This window comes from Panthera uncia, chromosome C2 (assembly GCF_023721935.1).
Source record: "Panthera uncia isolate 11264 chromosome C2, Puncia_PCG_1.0, whole genome shotgun sequence".
In the NCBI taxonomy this organism is placed as follows: Eukaryota; Metazoa; Chordata; class Mammalia; order Carnivora; family Felidae; genus Panthera; species Panthera uncia.
Window position 1 is genome coordinate 140,631,111 of NC_064810.1, and position 19,219 is coordinate 140,650,329.

General features: G+C 41.6%; 1 protein-coding gene across 5 annotated transcripts in view; it reads right to left on the reverse strand.

Moving 5' to 3' along the window:
• The window catches only part of SLC4A7 (solute carrier family 4 member 7), a 112,839-nt gene extending 93,874 nt beyond the window's left edge, over positions 1 to 18,965 (reverse strand). For all 5 annotated transcript variants that reach the window (XR_007457400.1, XM_049628917.1, XM_049628919.1 and 2 more), the window contains exon 1: positions 18,638 to 18,965. Coding sequence is in view for 4 of the 5 variants with exons in the window: in XM_049628917.1 (XP_049484874.1) it covers positions 18,638 to 18,685 (48 nt within the window). In the remaining variant the exon portion in view is untranslated. The remainder of the gene's footprint in view (positions 1 to 18,637) is intronic.
• Positions 18,966 to 19,219: the final 254 nt, after the last annotated feature.

A 19,219-nucleotide genomic window follows, 5' to 3' on the forward strand; every position in this document is an offset into this window, starting at 1 on the left:
AATCCAGTTTGAGTGAGAATCCTGACAAATGAGTTTAATGAAAACCCCTCATCCTTGGCGTCTGACCACCTTGGATACCTGACCACCCTGTCCTCCCTCCCAGATTCTGCGGAGTCGGTCTAATAAGGACCCCCTTACCTCTGCTGCTTCCTCTTAGTAACTTTCCACCCACTGATCCCCATCCCTGCTTCTTGGATTTAAATGCCTCTTGTCCTCATTAGACTCAGGGTTGGGTCCAATCTCTCTTCTCCACTGTATGGCAACTACACCCGTATCAGGATAGTCTCCCTTAAATACAGTCTGCTTTACCTTCTTCAGCAAGTGTCGAAACTTTTTCCTTAACAAAACGGTACTTTTTCTTTAACACTGGAAGCCAACTGGAAAGATACTACATTATCGCAGGCAAAAGAAGACAGAGGCCTGAACTGCAATGATCAAAGGAAGTTTGGAGAAAGGAGACTAGAGATAGGATGCTGAATCCACTGGATTTGGGGTTTGGGCAGACGGAAAGAAAAGTCATGACAATGCTCCCATTTTCAAATTTGAGCCAAATTTGCCATTCATTGATAAGAAACACAGAAGAAAAGGTTTTCTAAGTCCTATGTAAGACACCACAAGGTCTAGCTGAGCTGTCCAACAAGAAACAGTGGATGAAGCTCCTTCTGGTTTCCTCTACTGTCTCTGTGAAGAAAGCAGCACTATTTACTAAGATTGAGGGGGCAAGAGGATACATTCTGGAGAGAGCAAGAATGTTTGATGTGCCCACTGTACAGAACAGGAGATAATTAGACATGGGAGTATTTTCTATGTTTCATGAGGAACCAGAGGAAAGAAGCAGGAATGTATAAGAGTACCCATCCATAAAGCTGTGTCATTTAATTTTTCCAGCTGTTGTGAGTATCTCCAGCACAGGTAAACTGACTGAGGATTAGGAATTTACCAAAATATTTAAAACCAAGAGACATGATGATAAATGTCCTCAAACAACAAAACGGAGGCAGAAGATATGGGTCATGGATTCTAAACTGGATAGGAAAGTGCAGGCAATAGACAAAAACAGAAAACAAACCAAAAATGAAAGGTAGATTAAGAGCCTCAAGGTTCACAGAATAAGAATTACGGGAATATATCACATTAAGGACACTGTAAAATAGAAACTAACATAAATTCCTACATTGGGGCCACTGAAGACTTCTCTAACAGTCGTCAAAAGCTCAAACATTGGCAAGGCTTGAATACCTCGTAAAGGAACTCAGTCCTAGAACAGCTTTAGAGGACCTCTCATAAGATAGTCATGCCTAAACACACTTAACTTCATCAAGAGCCTAAACTTCAACTATATGAAAATTTATATGAAAATTTTCACTACAGCCACGTTTCCAGTTAAAACTCAACACACAGGGTGTGCCTACATGACTCAGTTGGTTAAGTGTCCGGCTCTTGGTTTCAGCTCAAGTCATGATCTCACAGTTCATGAGTTCAAGTCCTGAGCTGGGCTTGCTGACAGTGTGAAGCCTGCTTGGAACTCTCTCTCCCTCTCCCTCTGCCCCTCGCCTGTGCACGCTCGTGCGCTCTCTCTCTTTCTCTCTCTCAAAAAAAATAAACTTTAAAAAAATAAACTCAACACACAGGTCAATAAGTAAATCACTGCTAAGGTGCCAACATGATGATCCAGTGAAAAAATGACCATTTTGTCTAGTCCTTGCACAATAATTTAACTCTTTTAGAGATATCTTTATTAAAATATCTTTATTAAATGTCTTTAAATCTTTATTATAGGGGCACCTGGCTGCACATGCAACTCTTGATCTCAGGGTTGAGTTTAAGACCCATGTTGGGCATAGAGATTTCTTTAAAAAATAAATTACAGCTTATCAAATAGAATCAGACTCATGCCTCCCTACATCAATGAATTTGGTTCCTATTGAAACAAATGGACTCTCCTTCAGATCCCTCTCCAAAAAAACCTAAGTGTATAAGGATTATCCTGTACACAAATAATACCTGTTTTCCTCCAAGCCTTCTCAAAGTATGTGTATTTACATACACATAAAATCTAAAAATTACAGTTTAATGCCATTAACCAGTGCATGCTTCTCATCTTGCTTCTTATAAAATCCTAAAGCAGTTAATGCATAGCTCTAAGGAACTGATTCAGTTGCTAAGGTATTAAAGGTAAGATTTTCTCCATGGAGTTTCCATACAAGTCCTTTCTAAATGATCATCTCATTAACAATAATATAACATCTCAGCTACATGTAGGTCAAACTAAACAAAAGTCTTTCTATTTACATATCATAAACATTTATATATTTTACTTATTTGTTTATTTATATGTGTGTGTGTGTGTGTATATATACATATATATACATACATACAGGCACTTCTTTCTCATTATGCCTCATTTATTGTATATGGAACCAGAAGCTAAATTCTTCAGTATAAAACCTTTTGATGTAGCTTTAACTTAGACATCAAATAAGTGTTTAATCTAGACATTTATTTGGATATGTTAAAATTTTAAATGAAAAAACAATACATGTGTATGTACATATATATAAATCTCAAAAGAATGTAATGAAATGTTAATCTTATAAAAACAGATTCCCAATTTTTTTTCTTAACAGTAACCCCTGGAAATATAGTACACACATTATCTGTTCACATCCATGCATGTATATGTAACAAAAGTTTCACAAAATAATTATTTTTCCAACTGTACTGTCTGGTATTTTCTACTTTTTTTTTTTTTAATGCTTGTGATAATATAATACATTATTTTTACAAACCAGTAATAAATCATAACAGCTTGGAAAACAGTGAGAAGATACAGAGAATGAATATTCTGACATTAAACATCCTTCCTAAATTTTATTTAATCATACCTACTTTAGACGCTGGACAAGCAGAGACTCCTCAGGGTTTTAGCTTCATAACTATTTTGAATAATGGAGGACAAAGTAAAAAAGGGTAAAAATTAACATTTTAATTCACCATCTACACCATGAGTAAAAAGTTTTGATTAAAGGCCCTAGTCCTATGATCTAAAATACAACGGTCAAGTTCATTTATTTCAGACAACAAACTAAAGCAAAAGCTGTTTACTCCAGATTCAAGGCATTAAACACTAAACAAACACTAATCAACAGGTCCCACCAAAATTAGCCTATCAATGTTCATTTGTTTTGATGTATTGGCATTCTCATGAGGCAGTTTGAAAAATAAGGCTGAAATGGTATCATTTTGTCTCTCTACAAAAATTTTTCTCAATGAACATGATTTACTTCTCCCCTCAGATACCTCTACCTATTGTAGAGGCAGGAAAATGCAGCAACCCCCAATGATCTGAGATTCAGTGCCACCAAATTAGAAATCTCAAACTCCCCCTAACTGTTTGAAGTTCACAACGGGAAGTGAGGAGGCACTGGCACCATAAGTATAAAACAATCCCTCGTGGCTAATCCACTCAATATTCACCACTTAACCTTTCAAACCCATTTATTGCTAACTCTATGCAATTAGGACATGATAGCAAAATTAATTAACATCTAAAAACTGAGTATTAAATGCAATTATGTAAAACATGCAATTTGTATTTTTCAATTGTGATCCAAAATGATGAAATTTAACCTGAAAATTCTTTCCCTCACTCCCTTTATGACCTTATCTTCCACCTCTCCCTAACACACTTCCAATATGATTCTAATTCTGGGTGAGCCCACACGTTGCTATGACAACTATGCTATTATAGTAAAATACCGTTTTGACTTTTAATCAATAAATTTATCTATATCTTCCCTCTATCAAAACTGTTTTTTTTTTCTTGAAAGAAAGCGAGCACGTAAGCTGAGGAGGGGCAGAGAGGGAGAGAGAATCCCAAGCAAGCTCCACATTCAGCGCAGAGCCCCACGTGGGGTTTGATCTCCTGACTATGAGATCATGACCTGAGCCAAAATCAAGAGTTGGACACTTAACCGACTGAGCCATCCAGGCACCCTAAAACTGTTTTTAAAAAAGATTTGGGGGCGCCTGGGTGGCTCAGTCGGTTGAGCGTCCGACTTCAGCTCAGGTCACGATCTTGCAGTCCGCGAGTTCAAGCCCCGCGTCAGGCTCTGGGCTGATGGCCCAGAGCCTGGAGCCTGCTTCTGATTCTGTGTCTCCCTCTTTCTCTGACCCTCCCCCGTTCATGCTCTGTCTCTCTCTGTTTCAAAAATAAATAAATGTTAAAAAAATTAAAAAAAAAAAAAAAGATTTGAAGTAGCTTGAAAAATGGAGGTAAGAAAACATCAATCTCAAAACAAAACAAAACAAAAAATGCAACTGACAATGGTCTATGACCTTTTTTTTTTTTTTTTTTGTTAATATTTATTTACTTTGAGAGACAGAGACAGAGACAGAGACAGAGCACCAGCAGGGGAGGGGCAGAGAGAAGGAGACACAGAACCCGAAGCAGGCTCCAGGCTCCGAGGTGTCAGCACAGAGCCCAACCCCATGAACCACAAGATCGTAACCTGAACTGAAGTCAGATGTTTAACCAACTGAGCCACCAAGTGCCCCCTTACATGACCTCCTTAAAACAAACTGCATTACCTTAAAATTCCTACAATAAGGACCTTTTGAGAAATCACATTTTTGTGGTAGAATGGTATCTTGACTAATATAACCCATTAAAATTCAACGCTACAGGTAATCTGAAAATTCCTAAATATCTCTAAATTGTTTAGTGATCCAATGGTTCAGATTAACACATACTCATGTATATGAGAGTGTATGTGTACCTATATATATACATGTGTACATATATATATGCAAAATTCCGAAGCCTCACTTTATCCAATTAAGTACACTTGTACTTAAATAATTCTTGTTATTTCAGATTACAGAAAAAATATAAATGACAATTAAATTTAAGATGAAACTATAGGGGCGCTTGGGTGGCTCAGTCGGTTGAATGTCTGAATTCAGCTCAGGTCATGATCTCACAGTTCGTGAGTTCAAGCCCCATGTCGGGCTCTGTGCTGACAGCTCAGAGCCTGGAGCCTTCTTCGGATTCTGCATCTCCCTCTCTCTCTGCCTCTCCCCTGCTCATGTTCTGTCTCTCTCTCTCTCTGTCAAAAATAAGTAAACATTTAAAAAAAAAATTTTTAAGATGAAACTATAAACTCACAAAATTTCTTGTCACTGAGCCTTAGCAGAATAACAGTTAGGAACTATCTTATACCTACTCTGCCAAGCAGTGTGCTAGATTCTTCTATACTGCAATACCCTACAGACTAAATTCTGAAAATCTAACACTAATAAGATACAAGATCTCCTAAAAACAGAATTAAGCAATCCAGTAACCTCAACTATCTATAACAAGTCAAGAATCAGAAGACCATCCGAAGAGGTAAGATTTGTATATCACAGAGTGACACAACACAAAACCCTTCTCCTCCCCACCCACATTTAAATGACTCTGTGACTTCCTCTGTTATCTATAAAACCCGTTAAGAAATTCAATGACAAAAGAAAATAATTAAAATAAGATTTTAACAGACCACAACAGCCTAATACTAGTGATCAGTACTCATTTTTAAAAGGAGACACACATATCACATTTCAAATGTTCTAATGGTTAAAATTATTTAAATCAAAAAATCGTATTATGCTTTAAATGTCTAAACGTTTTGTCAAAATACCTTAAGTTTGGTGCTTAAGGCAATAAACCACCACCTAACCTGTGAGGTAGCAGAACAAAATATATACTAGTCTCTGTCCCTGGTTCCTGGCACAGAGCTCCTAAATCCCTCATAATCTTGTAAGTGATAAGGGCACCAGAGGCATCTTTCGTTCTAACATTTGGTCTCTGTCTCTGGTTCCTGACACAGAAGTCTTAAATCCCTTGGAATTTCCTGCATGACAGTACGGTCTTTTGTTCTAACGAGGTAACTCTTGTTGGCTCCTGGATGGGGGCTGGTCACCAGAAGAAAGCCCAAGCCAGGATGAGAGGCTTGGAATTCAGCCCCAACCCACTCTCCAGAGGGGCAAGAGAAGCTGGAAATGGAGTTAATGATTGCCATGCCAACGCGATGAAGCCTCCATAAAACTCCCCAAGTACAGGGTCTGGAGAGTTTCTGGGTGGCCAAACACGTGGGTGAAGGTGCCGGGAGAGTGGCAGTGGCACTCTTAATGGACAGAAGCTCCACCAGCCCTTGCCGCACCCCTCGCTCTATGCATCTCCTCCATCTGGATGTTCATCTGGGGCCTCTACCATATACCCTTTCGGAATAAACTGGCAAAAGTGAACGAACTTTTCCTGAGTTCTGTAAGCTGCTCTAGCAAGTCAGTGGAATCCAAGAAGGGGTCATGGGAACCTCCACCGTACAGCTGATCGGTCAGAAGGACAGGTGACAACCTGGACTGGCAACTGACATCAGAAGGGGCAGCTGTGAGTCAGAGTGCTTAACTTGTGGGGTCTGATGCTATCTCCCGGTAGACAGTGCCAGAATGGAGTTAAATTGTAACACCCAGCTAGGGCCACAGCATTGACTGGTAGGAGGAACCCCCCCACACACACACACACACATCTGTCGTCAGAAGTGTTGTAAGTGTGGCAGTCATGTGAGAGAAAAGGAAAAATACAGGAAGAGAACTGGGTTTTTCCCAATACATAATTCCTTCCCACAGAGCTATCTAGAAGATCTCAATGCCAGAAGTTAAGGATAGTTAAGACTTTGTTTTCTATTTCTTCAGTCAATATGGAGACTAATTCTTTTAGAATTCTGTTACATGAGACATTGCATAAAAATATACGATGGTTACTAATTACAAGTTTCCACAGGCACATTCAGCATTTTATGCACACTATATGCTTTTCCCTGATCCTGAAGAAGCCCTGTAAGTATTATAATTTCAATTTTATAGATGAGAAAAATGAGATTCAAAGATGTCAGTTGCCCAAGGCCACCTGGTGGCAGATGACGATGTGTGGGAACCCGACGTGTGTCTCAAACCCAAGCGTGTACTTGTCACATCAGGGTCTAAGGTTAGGCTACATCCAAATTTTACCTTGTCTTAAAAATAAGGCTTGGGACTTGTGGTTATTTCGTGAATTTCCTATTACTGAATAAAAACAGTTCAATAAGCTAAAATGTAAGAGCACATAAAGGCCAATTTTGGTCTGAATGAATCCCTTATTCCTAACAAAAGGGAGGCCAACTGCCCAGATTTAAACAGGCTCACAGCAGAACCTTATCCTGAGGATACTGGTAATGGTACGTGCATAAATGGATAAAAGAAACTCCTCCTCAACGTGTTAGAAGGTCATCTGGGAACAATTATAAACAAAACAAAACTAAGTACAGAATATTACTGAAAGGACTCTATTGAGCCAGGGCACTGGCCAGTTATGGCACCTGTGCAAACACGGACGCACAGACTGGGAAGTCAGGAAGGTGGACTGGGAAGTCAGGAAGGCGGGGTCCAGGAAGGAAGGCGTGCACTGGGAAGTCAGGAAGGTGGGATCCAGGAAGGACGAAAGCCCACAAACCACAAAATCATAAAATTTAAAGCAAATGAACAGAATGAAAATTCTTTTAGGTAAGTAATAATTCTAAAGAATTTAGAGAAACAGCACAATTTCGAACCAATATATATAGCAGCTGACATTGTATCTGGGCTTTGAGATCCCTTTTCTTGCTACTGGTCCTTTTGTAATTGTATACATTAAATGTCACGGATTTTCATAAAGCAAATATTACACAAGTGTTACTATACAAGTAAAATACCAATGCACTCTTTTCCAACAATCCATTTAAATGTATTTAGAACTTGTGAAAATATACTGAGCCATAAAATTTTCATTTTAACGTGCTTAACACTCACTTGCCTGAAATTGTATCTCAGGGTAAAAAAATATTAAGTACTCTTACTCTGGGATCACTCCAAACTGTATTTATTCAATATCTCTGCGCCCCCCCCCCCCCCCCCCACCCCCGTCCACCACAACAGAACAAAGGCAAAGAACATTTTCTTCTGCTGGCAAAGTAAGAGTCTTTTGCTTCATGGTAACACCACCAGACAGAAGCTATATAATTTCTTAACTGACTGATTAAACAACTCACTAGGAACATATTCAGCTTCAAATCTTGGGAGTTCATTACATTATCCTTATATTCATTCATTGAACAGTCATTGAACATTTTCTACACGTTAAACCACAGAACAGACCTAATTGCGGGAAGAGACCTAAAGGAGGATTCATTCAACAATGATCCAGAAAAATTCAGATTTCCTGAATCTGGAGGCAAAGAGGCAAATTTCTTTTAAATACTTAATTTCTATAATATTAGCAACAAATTCACAAAAGTTACAGTAATAAAAGCTGTTAACTATAAAACTCAGCTCAATTATCTAAGGCTTTCAAAGTATCATACATGTAAAATGATCTAATGTGATTAATGTTAAATGGCATTGACAAACAGGGATCACGGATTACTCTAGAATAATGAGATATGGAACATGAGCGATTTCGCATCGACCATGAGTTCAAATCTCAGCTTAGCCTCCTACTAATTGTATGGACTGGGAAATTTCAGAAAATCTCTCTGCCTAGGAGTTCCCATCTGTAAGAGGGATAATAAGTGATTAAAAGATGCCTAATAAGATGCACGGCTCAAAGCAGGCTTTCTCTAGTCAGTTACCTGTTCTTCCCTTGCCCCCAGAGCAAAGGACAAAACCCCCAAGTCCTCGATTAGCGATTCCCAACATGAGAATCACAGCATTCCTCCTCCTTATCCAGCGTGCCCACTGGAAGAGGTTTCATTATTCCATCTCAGGTGCTGGGAAGTCTAGGAATACCACGGAGGTTTATGCTCAAACAGAAAAATACTTTCAAGAGAAGAAAAGAAAAGATTCTCTTTTCCAAGTTACTGACTTCTAAAACCTGGCTCAACAGAAGAGCCCCCAGGATGGCTCAGTCGGTTAAGCATCTGACTCTTGGTTTTGGCTCAGGTCATGATCTCAGGGTTCCTGGGACTGAACCCGGCATCGGGCTCTGTGCTGACAGCACCGACCCTGCTTAGGATTCTCTCTCTCTCTCCCTCTCTCTTTGCCCCTCTCTTGTTCGTCCTCTCTCTCTCTCTCTCTCTCTCTCTCAAAATAAATAAACTTTAAAAAAAGTTTTAAAAAAATGAAAAAACTAAACAGAAATCATTTCTTAGTCTTATTTTTAACTAGCTTTTTTAACTAATTAAAATTAGTTAATTAGTGAATTAATCAATCCAGCCTGAGGATCAACACTTCCCACGTGAGGAAGGCACAGTCATAGTGTTGTCCTCCCACAGCACTTCCAGGTCTCACAGCTCTGTGGGGAAGCGGCAGAACCACACTCAGCGTAAATGGTGCCTTCTGGAGCAAAACCAGGAAAACAGCATGAATGGTGCCCCCTCCCACTGCACCACTGTAATCTCAACAATTCATTGTAATTAGTCTGGGTGATTTTTTTTTTTTTTAACATTTATGATCCTCGACTGAAGGTAAGTATAAAAATTGCAAAGGAAAATTCTAAGTTTAAAAAAATATACAACCAAACAGCTCTTTTCCTATGCCTAAGGCATTTCATGTATAACAGCATCCTCAGTGTCTTCCCACTGGCTTCTACTGGCTCTTCCACAGTCTAAATCCCTGGACAGAAATGAGGTGAAAGTGAGAGGACAATCAGGACATCGGTAACATGCAAACCCACAGGTGCCAAAGGACTCGGACATTCAGTAACACCAGTAGGCACGTAGCATGTGATTTTACCGACAGTCGTGTGTTCACGACTCCCTTTTTAAGTTAAGCAGTTCATAACATATTAGACTATATCAAGCCATATGTCTCTCATGAAATATGTTAACCCATGACATAAAGTGACATAAGAAACCATCCCCTCTTTTACCGAATAGCTACATGTTTGCGAGGTTCAAAATCCAAAATTACATAGAAAGGGACACACTGGTTTTGTTCCTACCCCTGCCTCAGGTCCTGTTCCCTCATACTCTCTATGGCAACCATTTCTTGTTAGTTTTTTTATTTACCTTTCCAGTGTATTTATAAAAATCCTAGTAAATACAACTGTACGTTCTTATTATCCCCCTTAAAGAAAAGGCGCTGTATAGTGCCCTCTGTCCCTCACGTTGCTTCTTTCCATCAATTTATCCTAGAGATCTGCCACATCAGTACAAAGACATCTTCCCCCCCACCTTTTTTTTAAGAGCCGTAGTACTCCACTCTGTGGATATACCATAATGTATTCAACCAGACCCTATCAGGTTGCTTCCAAAACATCTTCTTAAGTGATACATTTTTTTTTTTTTTCAAATCTCTCCTGCCACTGTAACCAAGTGAATTATCCCTCTCACAGGACTTGTTTTCTTAGACCTGTAATAAAACAGATGAGTGACCTACTGTTCATATTTTGTAATAACCATCAGAAATTTCCACTTCACATGGCTGCATTCTCTCCCCAAAGTTTAATGTATTTATTAGAGGATTTCACAGAGCCTTTAATATACCATTATGCATTATGAATCTCCAAAATGTATACTGTGTGACATTTCCCAAACTTATCTGGCTACAGAGTAGTTCTTTGGCCAAACCTGCTATACATGAAGTATTTCACAAAACAAACTTTAGCAAATACTGGGGCATATATAATTACTGTCATCTATTTAAACAAAATGTAAGACTACTATGAGCGTTAAAGAAACCGGCTAAGCCAATTTTTAGACTACGTACTCCTTAGCTATTTTTTGGATTATAAACTCCCTTGAGATCTCGATGTAAAGCTACTTGATCCTCGCCTACAAAGAATGCATACGGGGGCGCCTGGGTGGCTCGGTCGGTTGAGCATCCAACTTTGGCTCAGGTCATGATCTCGCGGTCCGTGGGTTCGAGCCCCGCGTCAGGCTCTGTGCTGACCGCTCAGAGCCTGGAGCCTGTTTCAGATTCTGTGTCTCCCTCTCTCTCTGACCCTCCCCCATTCATGCTCTGTCTCTCTCTGTCTCAAAAATAAATAAACGTTAAAAAAAAAAAAAATGCATACAAGCATAAAATTTTCCAGTGTCTGGGAATTCATGGACCACAGTCCCCATGGTCTTATCTATTTTAAAAGTAATTTTGAATAGAAGTGCTATATTATCTGTGGCCTCACTGATATTTCAAATGCTAGGACAGAACCCAGAGCTAATGAAAAAACAGCACAGAATTCACCACGAAGTGTACCTTGATGTAAAGCAAATAAAGCACCCTCAAAAGGGATCATGTTTAACAATTAATGATATCAAACAAAGTAAATCCTATTAAATAACTGTGGAAACGGTTACGAGGGGTTGTAGTCTTATTTTTACACAGGTGGCTCCCATTTTAAACAAATACATTAGATTCTTAGAGGATTAAGAAAGTTGGTCTTTAATTCATTTTGTACAATAATATCTCAAGATCAAGGATTTTCAGAATGAAATGCATTTCACATTAGACAGCAGTATCTACTAGAAATATAATTCTGCTGCAGATCTGAATGTGACAATGTGAATGCCCAGAGGAGGAAAAAATTCCAGGAGTTTTAAATGTAGAACAAAAAATCCCCAAGCATGATTACAGTCTAGCAGGTGAAATGATTAGGAGAGAGAGAGAAGTATTAAATCGAAAACTGACAAACGCAGGACTACCACATCTGATTTGGGACTGGTACCCTACAGGAGGGCAAAGGGGCAGAAGGGCAGAAGGGCATTCCAAGGAGAGGGCCAGAGGGGGCTGAAGCCCAGACCAGGCTCCTCTCATGGAGCGTTGTGCTGAAGTTTGAATCTGCTTACAAGGGGCATCTGTTGTAATTCAAACAAAGAGTTCAGTAATACCCTTCTTCCCTCTCTTCCCAGACAACTTCCTTCCCCCCAAAACCCCATCCACCCATGGCAAACATTAAAAAGTCCTACAATTTTTAAAAAGGAAAGATGTTTTCTAGATCATGATGGTATCCCAGCAGCCAAACTATAATAGAATGGAAATTTCTAATTTAAATTCTTATCAAAAATGGTATTTTTTTTATTTTACAGAGAGAGAGAGAGAGAGAGAAAGCGCACGCGTATGTGAGCGGGGGAGAGGGGCAGAGGGAGAGAGAGAGACAGAAAGAATCTCAGGTAGGCTCCAAGCTCAGTGCAGAGCCCAACACAGGGCTGAATCCCACCACCTTGGGATGATGACCTGAGCAGAAATCAAGAGTCGGACGGTCAACCGACTGAGCCACCCAGGTGCTCCCCAAAATTTGTTGCTTGACAGAAGTTTTTTTTTTTTAATGAAAACATCTCCAATACTTCCATGGAACTCAATGGGAATACAGTCTATTATATATGAATTTGCTTTATTCCTATCTTTGTTGAGTACATCAATTCCCAAGGTAAGAATCTGTGAGTATCTTCAGTATTTTTCCAGAATAAAGAATGGTATCAAGCTGAAAACACCCTATATATAAAAGAACATGCACCAAACATACAAGCACCAAGTGTTAATTATATGCTCCGGCAAATTCTGAGAAAGAGATTATACGTATCATGTTTACCCTTCTCATGCTCTTCTGAGAAACCATTCCACACTCTTGTCTATGATATAAAATAAAGTATAGCCACCTTACACATGTGAATCCATTTCCAAAGGTACATCCAATTCCCAAGTTCCTAGTCAGAGATGATACAGAATTCAACACCTTCTCCAAATCGGGCAATCTGACAAAAAAGAAGCAGTATAGTCCAGGAATATAGAAAGAGAAGACAATTCTACACTGACATGTGAGCAAAATGAAAACCAAATGACACTAATATACATATTCCCTACAAAAGAAAAAGAAATAGGTAAAATATTAAAGTATTTTTCCTACTTCATTATGAAAGGCAGACTACGCTTTACCCTTCACTTGGATATTATTAAAAAAAAAAAAAAAAAAAAAAACCCCGCTTAAAATTACTAAAATCCAAACTATGGCTTAATAAAAATTAAAATATTTAAAAATATCCTCTTTGGAGTAAATATGAAAATCTGCTTGGAATAGCCCATCTAGAGCCTTTCTGCACTGGCAAATCAGCTCCAGATAAAAATGCACATTTACATCATAACCACATTATCTTCATAAACCAAGCAATGACAAAAAGTTTTGGCCACTCTCATCCTCCATCAGTCATTTAAAAATGTCTAGCCCACTTATGAAGATAAAAAGCTTCTGCACAGCAAAGGAAACAACCAACAAAACTAAAAGGCAACCAACGGAATGGGAAAAGATATTTGCAAATGACACATCGGACAAAGGGCTAGTATCCAAAATCTATAAAGAGCTCATCAAACTCCACACCCGAAAAACAAATAACCCAGTGAAGAAATGGGCAGAAAACATGAATAGACACTTCTCTAAAGAAGACATCCGGATGGCCAACAGGCACATGAAAAGATGTTCAACGTCGCTCCTTATCAGGGAAATACAAATCAAAACCACACTCAGATACCACCTCACGCCAGTCAGAGTGGCCAAAATGAAGAAATCAGGAGACTATAGATGCTGGAGAGGATGTGGAGAAACGGGAACCCTCTTGCACTGTTGGTGGGAATGCAAATTGGTGCAGCCGCTCTGGAAAGCAGTGTGGAGGTTCCTCAGAAAATTAAAAATAGACCTACCCTATGACCCAGCAATAGCACTGCTAGGAATTTATCCAAGGGATACAGGAGTACTGATGCATAGGGGCACTTGTACCCCAATGTTTATAGCGGCACTCTCAACAATAGCCAAATTATGGAAAGAGCCTAAATGTCCATCAACTGATGAATGGATAAAGAAATTGTGGTTTATATACACAATGGAATACTACGTGGCAATGAGAAAAAATGAAATATGGCCTTTTGTAGCAACGTGGATGGAACTGGAGAGTGTGATGCTAAGTGAAATAAGCCATACAGAGAAAGACAGATACCATATGTGTTCACTCTTATGTGGATCCTGAGAAACGTAACAGAAACCCATGGGGGAGGGGAAGGAAAAAAAAAAAAAAAAAAAGAGGTTAGAGTGGGAGAGAGCCAAAGCATAAGAGACTGTTAAAAACTGAGAACAAGGGGCGCCTGGGTGGCGCAGTCGGTTAAGCGTCCGACTTCAGCCAGGTCACGATCTCGCGGTCCGTGAGTTCGAGCCCCGCGTCAGGCTCTGGGCTGATGGCTCGGAGCCTGGAGCCTGTTTCCGATTCTGTGTCTCCCTCTCTCTCTGCCCCTCCCCCATTCATGCTCTGTCTCTCTCTGTCCCAAAAATAAATAAAAAACGTTGAAAAAAAAAACAAAACTGAGAACTGAGGGTTGATGGGGGGTGGGAGGGAGGGCAGGGTGGGTGATGGGTATTGAGGAGGGCACCTTTTGGGATGAGCACTGGGTGTTGTATGGAAACCAATTTGACAGTAAATTTCATATATAAAAAAATAAAAAATAAAAAATAAAAAAAAATTTAAAAAAAAGGAAAAAATAAAAAAATAAAAAAATAAAAATAAAAATGTCTAGCCCAGGGAGGCAAAGAGTCACTAATTTCGAAACCTAGCACTACTCCAAGCTAAGTCCTCTGCCCTCAGGAAGACTTAACAGCAACACTACCAAACACTATCTTAGCACCATGCCAACCATAGACCCCTTCACGGTTTATCATCATAGTTACGAATAATCATCAAAGTCTCCCCAAGTTATGTAATTCAATGAGTATCACTCAACAAAATACATGAAGTTGCTTGCTGAACAAAAACAGAGGCAAACTTCACTACAAGCTAGAATACTGGAATAGCTACCTGCTTTGTACAGGAACCAAGTTCTCTTGTTTCAAAAGGAGGTTTAAAAAGGGGCGGGGGAGTGAGTTGCTGCACCCTTACACATACATACACAGATCTTTATTACTAACACGTGCTTACTGCAAAATTTGAAATACTGTATCCATAAAACTGGTAACTATAGGAGAATCCACAATCAATAAGAGAAAGCTACAATATGAATCAAAAACCACACTGCCTAATGTGTAACACTAACCCTTAGACTCACCTGTATGTTCCTCTATGTAAATGGTCCATTTTGTGAACTGCAGATTCTATCCACTTTAACATCATATTTGTGATGAAATATAGTAAGAAAGAAGGGGAAGGAAAGAGGAAGAAAAACAACCCATTACAGGATGTTGACAAGTTTAACTACTAAGGCTTTAGAATATATTGGTTCATACCCACATACCACTAAAATAAACCAGGTTCCTCTAACAAGTTACTTTGGCTTTCGATTTTAACCTACTCAAGCAACAGGAGTCTAGTGTAACAAAATACTCTAATTTTCATACCCTAAGCTCCCTTAGAAGAAAACCTGTGTACTTCTCGGTCTCAATTACCAAATAAAGCAATTCTTCAATCCAACTCAATTGTCCTACAGCTTAATTTGAATGGATGAGATTTCCTCTCTCTCCCTTTATTACAACTCCATAGATTGTGGTGCAGAGAAACAAACCAACTACAGGCCGAAAGGTAACGAAAATTCTGATAATATGCGTGGGGTACATATGATCTCTAGAGCTATCAATACCTAACCACAGATCCCAAAGGGTATGCTTACTTACAGACCTACCGAAAAAACCTTCTACTTGCCAATCACCACTGAATGCATCCTGGTTTGTTAGTATCTTTTATTTATTCTAATGACTACTTTTTTAAAAGTGTCTCTAATGGACTCAGGAAAATGTTTTAACTGGCACTCACAAATGGAATTAGCAGGAATGCAAATGGCTATCACTGTGTTCACTAACACACGCCAAAGTAAACTCAATGAGGTTAGGACTCTGTCTACCTTGTGTGCCCATACCCCAGTGCCTGGCACCTAGGAGATAACATAATACCCATGAAATGAATGATTTGTGTACCAACAAAATTCATGGAGCAGCCTGAAAATTTCAGTGGTAACAGAACTGTATTAAATAATGTACTGCCTAAAAGAACGAACAATTGTCAAAACTTGGGAACCTTCTAAGTGCTGTCTGTTGTAACAGAATATTTGACCTATATGAGAAAATACGACTGATGGTTCAAGTCAATTCCAAAGAGAAGCCTGCAATACGTTTTTGTAATAAAGCAAACAAAAGTTGCATTTTTGTAAGATAAATGACTTTCCTCCTATCCCAAAACCATGATCAATGAAACTTACAGAATTTTAGAAGCAGAAGAAACCTGAGAGCCTAAATTATGGAACAGATGAACTTGGTTCAGAGTCATATATACTGCCACCAATTTATTCAAAAATTTTGCATAATCACATACCCAAGATAGCATTTGATGAATATTAATTTTATTCTACTTTTTTGGCTATGCTAAGTAGTTGCCAGTTGGAGAAGTAATGACTGATGAGTATCATACTCTTCCATTCTTCTGACTTTATTTACCAGGGGAAAACTGATGAGAAAATATAACTTTATTGATACAAATAGTTCCTCTCTTCCCAGTTTTCAAGTTACAGTGTTCGTACTCCATAAACCACAGTTCTACTGTTCTCTCATTCTATTTTTAGACTGTGTGATAGTTTATTACATTTGATTTCTATTACTGACTTGTATATTTACTGTGGCCAAATCTTATTTTCCCAAAGATTTCGAAAGTATACCCTTCCAAAGTGCTCCCCTGCCATGCCATTATTAAGTGCTTGATAATTTCTTTGTCATTCATTTGGATGTAAGTTTCATTAGTGCAGAGTTGGTTCTGTCTTCTTGGATATTACACAATAGGTTCTAAGTGTTATTACAATGAGGAATGAATGAATGAATGAATGAATGAATGAATGATTTGGAAGGCAATGTCATTATCATGCCTTTTTTTTTTTTTTTTTTTTTAACGTTTATTGATTTTAGAGAGAGACAGAGTGCGAGCTGGGCAGGGGCAGAGACAGAGGGAGACACAGAATCTGAAACAGGCTCCAGGCTCTGAGCTGTCAGCACAGAGCCTGATTCGGGGCTCAAACACAGGAACCCCATGACATGGGGTCATGACCTGAACTGAAGTCGGAGGCTTAACAGACTGAGCTACCCAGACGCCCCTAGCATGCTTTTGATAGCTAAGCAGCCAATATCTGAGAAGACATCATAATTTCTATCCAGTTTTATAAAAACTAGAATGTTCTTTAACTGCTCTAAGCTGAAAATTTGCAAACAAATCTAAGAACAGACAACACTATTTGATACACATTAGTAGAGAAAGTGCTAAAAGAAAGAAAGAAAGAAAGAAAGACCTCCAAAATGCAGTTTATTCAAATGTCACACAAAGAATTACGGAAGATTCCTTAGAACGAGTTTCCAGTATTCCATTACCACCACTGTGACTTGATCCTCCCCAAAACCACTGCTAAATGACTTCACTGTCTGGAGACTCCCTTTTCCTCCATGATTTGAGAATTTGTAAGTGAACATACTGAAGTAATAATCAACGACTACTCTCCAGGGCCTTACAATAATCTTTAAAAAAAAGATTGGGGGGGGGGGGGCGGCTGGTTAAAAACGCAAATAAAAACACACAAAAAGCAATTTTCCTGTTAGTTGTGAAAGACTGGAAAATTTTCACTGCATCCTTCCCTCCTCTGCTGGTCACAGAGTAAGAATTGGAAGCGGAAAATTTACAACACTTCCATGCCGTTTGAGTCAGGAACTACGAAGAGAGAGGAGAATCACAAGTGTGGGGACACATGTATTCTACATGAGAGCAGGAAGTCAGTTTGTCGAGCATGGGCCGCCCGTCCAGCATCCTAAATGGGAACGCTGGCCTTCTGCAAGCCCACCCCCAGTCCCCTCTAACCCTGAAGCGAAAGCCACCCGGAGACGGGATTTTGCTAGGCTGATTTAAAAAGGAGCAGCTCGCAGAGCTCAGGACACTTTCCTCTTTCTATTTGGCCTGCGGCAGGAGGCTACTCCCCTGGTTCTCGCCAAAAGAGGAGGCGGACCAGGCAGAGTCAGCAGCGAAAAGCAGCCTTGGCTGCGAAGGCAGCCCGTCCACGCGGCCGGAGAACTCACCGAACAAAAGCACACCGCGCGGACCGGGTGGGGAGACGCGCAAGAAGGGAAAAGATCCACCCCAACTCTTCACCACTGCCTGGGGCTAGAAACAGGTGGAGCCGCGCTTAGAGGGAGAAGAAAGATGGATTTTCGAGGGGCTAATCTGAACTCCAGCGCCCAGGCAACCGGAACCGAGACCCCCGGCCGGGGAGCACGCCCGGGAATAAGGGAGGCGAGCGCTGCGGAGAGAAAGGAAGAGATGGTCGGGGTCAAGGGCTGACGGACGGCCCCGCAGGGCGCCGAGGATGCGGGTGGCGAGGATGCCCGCGGCGCGCTGCCGGCTGCCCCCACTCGGGCCTCCTGGGCGCCGCCGCCGCCGCCGCCGCCCCCTCGCCCCCGCGCCCTGGGCGGCCACACAAAGGGGACGGCGAGGCGCGCCGGCTGCGGGGCGGCGGAGGGGCGCCGGGCCCGGGACGAGGTGGCCGGACGGCGACGGCCGCCGCGCCCCCGCCTTTGTCTGCCTCGTTCCGCGCTTCCCCCACCCCCGCCGAGCAGCCCTGCCGCCCGCGGCGCCCTCACCCCGCTCATTACCCGGGTGAGTAGCGGTCTCATCTGCTCGCCGGCCCCATCCGCCTCCATGGCCCGCCGGCCAGCCCGCGGCGGCCGCTACGGAGCTGCCCCGCGCGGTCCGCCCGCCGCCGCCGCCGCCGCCGCCGCCGCCGCCGCCGCCGCCGAGACCCGGGCGCGCGAAGGGAAACGAACGTGCGTCCGTGAGCGAGGCGCGCGCGTGGGGAGAGCCGTGCGCGGGAGACGCGGGGCGGCGGGTGCGCGCGGCGGCCGCAGGGCTGGCTCTCGCCGGGGGAGCGAGGCCGCGGCGTGGAACGTGGAGCGAGAACTGAGCGAGCGGGAGGACGAGGCGGGGGAGGAGGAGTGAGCCGCGTAGGGCCCGGGGGCGGGGCCGCAGGCCGTGACGCGCGCGGCGCCCGGGGCCCGCCCCGACACGCCCCCTCCCCGCCTCCCTCGTCACGCCCCCTGCCAGTCTGGCACCGCCAGCCCGCTCTGCGCGCCTGCGGGCCCCGCCGCGAGGCCACCCGGAGACGGGGCGGGAGGGAAGCGGGACGGGCGTCCGTCCCAGCCAATCGGCGGCTCGCGGCCTTCCGCGTGCACCGCCAC